Consider the following 8598-nt stretch of genomic DNA (forward strand, 5'->3'; position numbering starts at 1 on the left):
CCAATGCTTAAAGTCAATTCCCACCTTTGCAGAGGTATTAAAAAAAAAATATGCCAGCAACGTACACCGAGTGTACCTGAAGCAGGCATATGCAGTTGCTGTATATGAACATAGAAACTTACATTTGTTTGTTAGGTTTCCTCTTCATATCCTCATAGAAAATCACAACTAAGCTCTCAGTGAGCTCTCCACTAAAAAGCTACCTGGCAATCATCAGAGCCTTCCACAGAATCTATCACATGTACTCATGGTCTTAGCACCTTGGCTACAGAGGTAAAGGTCACTGCAGGTTTACATGGATGGAGAATGGGCAGGATTGCAGAACTACCCACAGCAGGGCGTGGAACGGAGTATCTGTATAAAGCATCAGCAAGGAGAGTTCGACAAGCCACCCTTTTGTATTGTGCAGATAAATGATGACCTGGAAATGCAGGTGAGGTCCATGTATGAATACATGTAATAATAATGCAAATCGACCCAGTGCAGGTCTCTAGTTCAGTGTTTATGGGACACACACCAGGTCCGGGTAAGGGTCATCACGTTACAATCTGTCAAACTTTACATTTACAAAAACTATGTAATATAAGGACCTACCCAATATATCTAATCAATCTGGCCCTTTCACTGCAGTTATTGGTAGATCTAAAGGAGATTATATCGTGTGGTGATGCCAACAGAGAACAGTTTCAGTGGAGGCAACGCTGGGTATGGGGAACCAGCGCATCTAGCACTGATTTATTATCGATAGTGCAGACAAGTATGAGGAACTAGAGTTACTAGGTTCTAGATCCCCATACATGTCCGTTCTGTCAGTCATAGATTTGCATATGAGCATGTGCAGAGAGAATGATGAGACAATGGCCCTCTTCTCAGTATCACCCTACATGGAAAAGTGGAGAGGGGTCCAGTTGCTGTGTTTTGTCCTGCCTGGAGAGCAAGGCACCCCAGCAATGCACTGGCAGGTAAGTTATTGGGGCTGTGGCTAAATTGTTCTGGCAGATTACTAGGGATGGGGAGATGACGGATGGAGCCTGATGAAGGGACCCTGCCTGGTTTGGAAATGTTGCACTATGATTACTCGACATGCTAAATTGATGTCAGTAAAGATGTTTATGGATGAATGTGACATTATGGAAGTGCTGGTGACATTTTCTAACTTGATGGGGGGGGTGGGGGTTGATGCTGTAGATGAACTGGATAGTCATTACAGGTTGTGGTATACCGTGCATTCAGAAAGTAATCAGATCCTTCACTTTTTTCAATTTTGTTATGTTGCAGCCTGATACTGCAGTTGTTACATTTTTCTTTTCCATGAATCAGTAACCCATAATGACAAAGTGAAAACCGAATTTTAGAAATGTTTGTAAATTTATGAATAAGGAAATAAGACATTGACATAAGTATTCACACCTTTTGCAACAACACTTGAAATTTAGCTCAGGTGCCTCCCATTTCTCTTGATGGTTGCCGAGATGTTTCTACACCTTGAATGGAGTCCACGTGCATACTGTATCAGAGCAAAAGCCATAAGGTCAAAAGAAGAAAAAGAAAGCAACGTTCAGAGACAAGATTATTGCAAGGCACAGATCTGGGGAAGGCTACCAAAAAATATCTGCTGCACTGAAGGTTCCCAAGAGCACAGTGGCTTCCAGAGTTCTTAAATGGAAGTTTGTACAACCAGGGCTCTTCCAAGAGCTGGTCACCTGGCCAAACTGAGCAATCTGGGGAGAAGGGCCCTAGTAAGAGGGGTGGCCAAGAATCCTCGATGGGCACTCTGACTGCTCCAGAGATCCTGTGTAGAGATGGGACAAAGTTCCAGAAGGACAACCCTGACTGCAGCCCTCCACTGATCTGGCCTTTATGGCTTCAACATAACATTGAAAAAAGTGAAGGGGGTCTGAACGCACTGTAAATACCTAAACAATCTGCTTTGTATTATTTTATTTCAGCATACCTTCATCTCTAGGTTTCTGTATGGCTTTGCTCATATTTCAGTAAAAAAAACATATGGTCCCAGTAAGAACCCCTGCTCTAGTGTGATCTGATCTCCCTTCATTTCAGGTCCCTTTCACAACAGCCACCGTCATCCAAGCCTCAATAAAGCTGCTGATACTGACTAGTGCTCACATAGTTCGTAAAGTTGAAAACACATACAGGTCCATCCAGTTCAACATGCGTGCGTACATGTCGCTATGAACCATACCCCTGGGTAGTTTGTAAACTGATAATTAAAACAAAATTGACGTGGGTTTATCTACACTCTAAGGCAGCCATTACCCCCAACTGCAGAAGGGAGTTCCACACTTCTAATGCTCACAGTAAAAAACAAACCCATAAACCCTTATGCAGTTTAAAACTAATCCGCTTCTTGTCTAACTTCATGTTGTGGCCTCATGTCATCTTCAGAGTCCTTAGATGAAACAGTTTATTCCATATGTGGTAGTTACCATTGATAGATTTGCATGTTGTGATGAAATACTCAAGCACTTCTACAGAAACTGAACTTGTTCTCTTCCTAGTTGTTCTTCAGATGTTCGGTCCTCCATCCCTTATTCATTTTGTTGGCTCTCTCTGAACTTTTTTCAGGACATCCTTCCTTAGGACTGTTGACCAAAACTGAATCACATTCAAAATAAGGCTGAACCAGTGTTTTCCATAGTGGTAAAATGACAGTTTTAGGTAAATACCATTTTTAATGCAAGATAGTAGCCTGTTGGCTTTGGTACCTGTAGCTTAGCATTACATGCTATTGCAGAGTATGTGTACCACAAGGACCCCTATATCTTTTTCCATCCCCTCAGTAGTATCTTGCATACACATTTTAGCATCAATAGGCATAACATATTTTCAATATTGAACCTCATCTGCCATGTAGCTGGCCACCTCTCAATTTAACAAAGGTCCTCTTGTAGTGATTCTATATCCTGTTGTGAACTTTTTGCCCTCCATTGCTTGGTATCGTCTGCAATCGCAGAGCATGAGCAGATATATTCCAACGTCTATATAATTTCTAAACAAGAAACATGATTGGTCCAAGGAATGAACCCTGGGGTAGTCTGCTCACAACCTTGGACAGCATTGGCCTTGAAGTAAAAAGAATGTAAGAAAATATATTCTATTTTTTAGACCTTCTCTGGTGTCAATCTGTGTAGGCCATTTGCAGGTGAGAGATAGCCATCAATCCCTCCAGTAATAATATGCATAGGGAGCATCCACCCATCTGATACATTTCTAGGCAGATCCAAACCGGTCACAGATTAGGCTTTTCACTGGATCTGTACAAGCAATCCATAATTCAACTTCAATTAATACCGATAACACTATACAGTAGATAGTATAGTCTGATGTGATGAAGGGGGCGTGACCCCGGAAACGCGTCATCACACAGTCTCCTCTGCTGACACATAGACACGACTGTGCAGCTTTCATAGACTTTCTGCTGGGTCCATGGACTTACTTTTTATATTATTATCATGCTGAATTTTGTGAGTATGTTTTTTATCTACCTTTGATCCTGATCTTAATAAATGTGTCTGCACCAGGAAAGGCGCCCCTTGTTTGTGTTTTTTCCCCTAGATTTTGCGGTCTCCCTGGCTGGTTTGGGGGCAGCATCCTGCATACCTTTCTACACACGTGCTTTTTATTATTAATATATTTTTTTAACAGACTTGTTTCTGACTACACTTGTGCTTATATTGGTCCATACTGGCTGAGTAGTCCTTTTTGGCGCTTTTCTGTGTTCATATCTAGATAGTATAGTCTACTGTATACCAGTAACACTATACAGTAAAAATAAGTCAAGGCAACTGGACTTGCTGTATTTTTCTTGAAGACATTTCACTGGTCATCCGACCAGCTTTCTCCAATCAGAATGAAACGTCTTCAAGAACAATACAGCAAGTTCAGTTGCCTTGACTTGTTTTCTACAGATATACCATGACCTGCATGAATGAGAACCTTCACAGAAAAAAAACAAAAAAACATAGCTATTGCTGCAATATTCAAATGTCAAACCTGAGATTTCACTCTCCGTATTTTTTTTTTGCCTCTAGATGTCCTCAGATGCTTGTCTTATGGCTAGCATCATTCAAACCCACTTCATCCTGGACCTACCCCCAGCCTATGACTGGACAGTAAAAGGAGAAGCAGTACAGTGATGAGCTCATGCATTCGCCATTCTGCTCTCTCGTCCCATGAGCATACATCATGTCAGGACATCAACTGATTGGCTCCTTGTACTGCTTCTTCCTCTGGCTCCTTGTACTGCTTCTTCCTCCAAAAGGGACCCCATGAGGCTGATACCAGGTCAAACTCAGGTACTTACACTACTTTGCATTTAAAAAAACACATTTAAGTGTATTAACATTTACAAAGCTGCATTCATTTGTGTCTTTTATATCTGCCTGTAGTTCAGCTTTAAGGTTTCTCTGCTTTTCACCCAAAAACGGCCTTGGGTGTTTTTAGTTTTCACGCCAGCCAGTCCGGTAAGGCATGGAGGGACAACGTTCCAGAGCACTTCTAAGAAAGCCTCGCGGATGATGTGCTTTACAAAGCGGATGGGCCACACATGACGCCGTCGCCTTGATTTACATGAGCAAAGAGCTCAGCTGCCTGCTCCAGTAAAAACAAACGACGTATACATTTAGAACCACAGTTTTAGTAGTTGAAAAGTCCATTCATAAAACTTTTATTCCACTTACATCAACTTATTACACATGTTCTTTAACAATTATGCTTGGATTGTTCATGAAAATTTCATAAGACATTAAACAAAGCTAGCCATCATCTCAAGTTATTTCCCCTGCTAACTATATTGTATTGTATTTTTACAGCCACATGCATGTTAGGCAAGTATCAAAAACAAAAAATAAAACTAAAAAGTTAAATATATGGGTTTTTCTTTTTTTTTTCTGCTGTGCTTGATATATAGTGACATAATGGATACCAAGCATGAACGCATCTTTAATGCATCAAGTACTTTTCTCTCTCTTTTTTTTTTTGATCTTAGGTCGTTTTAAACAATTTAAATACAAATAAAATGGAGAATAGCAACAAACAAAAGCAAACGTTAGCTAAACTGTGAGGAGGATGGAATGTGAACCGTTTTGCACTCGTGATTTTGATTGGCTATCACAGGAATCACTCAATGAATACGTATGGCTGTGCTGAAGGGAACAGTTTAAGGTCTCCGCCCACAGCGCCAACCAAATGCCCTCTTTTTTTTTTGCATTTATAGATATACAAGTTGGTCACCTTGTTTAAATATGGGAATTTGCCTAAACATTGGGCCCTGTGGTAACTTACAATGTACCAGAAGTACTGTGCCAAACATTTAAAACCTGTATAAAAATTCCATATTCCCCATATTGGTCACATTATGAGGTTGGGAAAAAAAAATGTAATTGACTCCCCAAAATGTTAACTGGCCCTACTCCCTATTTAAACACAAAACCACATGGGAAATATAGAAATCCAAATAGAAGTAACATAAACCTTTCATAATTGTAAACAAAAAAAAAATAAAATAAAAAAAATAAACCTATGTGTGGGACAGTAAGGATGACAATGGTCTATTGTGGAAATTTTAGAATGAGGCAGACAGAAAAGGAAGGCCGATTAATTGTCTCCGGTGCAGTCTCCTCCTGCTTCACCTTCATCTCCTTGAGTGTCTGATGTCCACAACTGGAAGAAGGAAAAGAAAGTTTAGCACATTTTTACATTACTTCCACGCTAACCAACAGTACACAAAGCTGACCGAAAGTGAACCTGTCAGATTCCCCAAACTGCATATATAGACCAAGATCAGTTGCAAGTACAACCTAGGCTCATCAGTTCCTATGTGCCTGGCCCAATCCAAATACAGGGCCCCGACTTCCAGAGTCGAGATTAAGTCCAGGGCACATGGACATCAAGCGCCACCTTCTTCCAGTCAACGGTCAAGCAGCAGGACCTCTACAGGCCACCGAGGTTCTGACAATATTCTATGTCAGGGGGTGAAACTTACCAGAAGGGGCTTTGGCTTAAAGGAGAACTATGAGGTGAGTGATTTTCACTCATCCTCATAGTTCGAGCCGACGTGTGACAATGAAACTTTCAGCTTGTCAGCTCAATAGATCGGGAAGTGAGCAAACACATACCATCGCTCGCTCACTTCTCGATCCTGTCCCTGCAAAGAGCCTTGACTGTCACTTACGGCTCACTGCAGGGATTCCCCCCTCCGATCCTCCAGCACTGACTGGCAGAACGGACGGGGGAAGGGGCGGGTACAGCTGGCGCTTCCTCTAGATAGGCAGAGCCAGCTGTCAATCACGCAACTGGGTGGCTATCGACATTAATGTTGGGATCCGTCCTGGCTGCGGCGGTTTCAGTATACCGTGAGCTGTAGCTTGTGGTATACTGAGCCTAGGAAGACGGGAGGATCACGAGGGTGCCTCCATAGGATCCTGCAAGGGAAAGAAATCACCCTAAACAATATCAGGACCAGTGCTCAGGGGACCACCTTATCCTGCAGAAAACAGTTTTATATGTCAAAAAGTAGCATATATGTAAGTGATGTAACTGGCATAAAATAGATCAATAACCTTTTGACTTTAAGATTAGGGCCATGACAGGTTCATTCTTTAGGAACTATTCTGGCTTTTAAATATCCGACAGCATTCTGCGTTGGCATTACTATTTGATGACTGTGTAAACTAACTGCCCTTTCCACATTTGTGTTCATTACTAAGTGTAGTTCTTTGTTTCCCCCGTGTAACCTTTTTTTAGTTCCTTGTATGTCAGTGAGAAGCCCCAATCCTTACAGTACCAGCGCTCAGAGTTTGGGGAAGCAGCAAGAAGCTGGTGTAACATTGCTGCGGGTGGAGAATGAGGTCACTGTAGACACTGGCATTTCTTCACAGGAACACCGGTGGGATAATCAGAGACCGAGCCGATAATCATAGTCTAGCGAGGAGATATGTAACCTTTGCACTTTGAGCAAATCCTGGGGACAATTTTAGTAACATGTACAAAGCATACAAACATGGGGAAGAGCAGAGGGAGTAGAGCAGAGGTTACCCAAGCATTACAGCTTGGGTAACCTCTGGAAATAGGAATATATAGTCCTCTATATTCCTATTTGTTAGACATTTAAAGGGGAACTCCAGGAGATGGCTCCTAAAATTCCCTTCACCGTGCACAGTAAGTTAGTGAGAAAATAAAATCTGATTTAACTTTTGCCAAAATTGAACTTCTAAAGTCATCATTGCTACTACCACAATGTAGGACTATCTGGCCACTGGGAGGCGGTATCACAGAGGTGCCCGACAACCTGTGCCTCTTCCGGGCACCTCTGAACTACGCCTGTCTGGGATTATGTGTGGGGGCGGCACTGTGGACAGGAGGCTATTTACATGACTGTCATTCAGGTCTGCAAGCATGAATAGGTGGAAGAGAGAGTGTGATGAGCCGTCTACCCATGCATGGAGTGTGACCGGCATGAGGGATTGCCCGCTGCAGACAGCAGCCTCGTAATTACCTCACCAACAACAGGAACCGCTACAGAGGGTCAATTACACAACTGGCGGCCCCACTCAAGGAAAGAGCAGCGTGGCCAATAGCCATACAAAGCAGGATATTAGGGCCAGTCACTATGGCAATGGGACCTTAACAGATTAATCACTCATAGGTTACTAGACTACATAAAAAAACATAATGGGAGGATTTTGTAAAAACTGGAGCAGACAGAATCTGAAGCATTGCCCATGGCAAACAATCAGCTTCAGTTTGTTCAGTTAAGCTTTGAAAATGAAAAGAACAGATGTTGTCGCCTCCAGTTTTGATAAATTCCCTCCAATGAATACTGATGGAAGGTAAGAGCAGACCGCTACAAAAGGTGACTAGGAGCTTTAAGGGTTAAATCTGCCGAGGAGCTGAGTGGCAGCTGGAGGAATGTGGCCGCTTCTCTCTCTGAGGCCCCAGTGTCTATGCCCTCCCTGTGTTCTGGCACTTCGTCCATGCTATATAGTTTCTATTGTTAGGGGAAGAGAAGGCCCCAGGATCTTGGAGACATGTAGAAGCTGCAGTGATACAGGAAAGCAATGACGACACCAGACAAACTTTCTCCCCTCGTGTCACATTCAGATCTCTTTCATTGCAGCTCTCAGTTTCAAGGGCATGTCTAGAGGACGGGGAGGGTTAGAATCTGTTGGGTGTTTACGGCTATTCAGTGCTCAGACAGAATCTGCCTCACTCACTGTCCTGGTGACAACGGGACACAGCCAGCCTTACTTTGTGTGGTAAAACTGTTGTCACCGTAATGGATCTGTGGCCCTTAGGCCTCATTCACACGAGAAACGGCTGACACGTACAGCTCTGTGCACGGCCGTATCGAGCAGCTCCCAGGAAGGACAGGTGAGTTCCTATATGCCTGGCCAGCCCCTGTCCATGGGAGCACGCAGCCCCTGTCCATGGGAGCACGCGGCCGTATGCCGCCCTACGCTCACCCACCCTCCACGTCCGTAGGGTGCGGGTGTCCCGGCTCGGACGCAGACAGGATCCATCCTGTCAGCATATGAGTACGGACACCCGCACGGAAGTGCATGGTGGGTTAAAGTATGG

At 43.3% G+C, this 8598-nt stretch overlaps 1 protein-coding gene across 1 annotated transcript in view; it reads right to left on the reverse strand.

The window, feature by feature from the left end:
- Positions 1-4672: 4672 nt before the first annotated feature.
- YWHAZ (tyrosine 3-monooxygenase/tryptophan 5-monooxygenase activation protein zeta) overlaps positions 4673-8598 on the reverse strand; it is a 41680-nt gene continuing 37754 nt past the window's right edge. Inside the window, exon 6 of the mRNA XM_018559364.1 lies at positions 4673-5682. Coding sequence (XP_018414866.1) covers positions 5617-5682 — 66 coding nt within the window. The 3' untranslated portion in view covers positions 4673-5616. The remainder of the gene's footprint in view (positions 5683-8598) is intronic.

This window comes from Nanorana parkeri, unplaced genomic scaffold (genome assembly GCF_000935625.1).
Source record: "Nanorana parkeri isolate BGI_ZX_2015 unplaced genomic scaffold, ASM93562v1 scaffold16, whole genome shotgun sequence".
NCBI lineage: Eukaryota > Metazoa > Chordata > Amphibia > Anura > Dicroglossidae > Nanorana > Nanorana parkeri.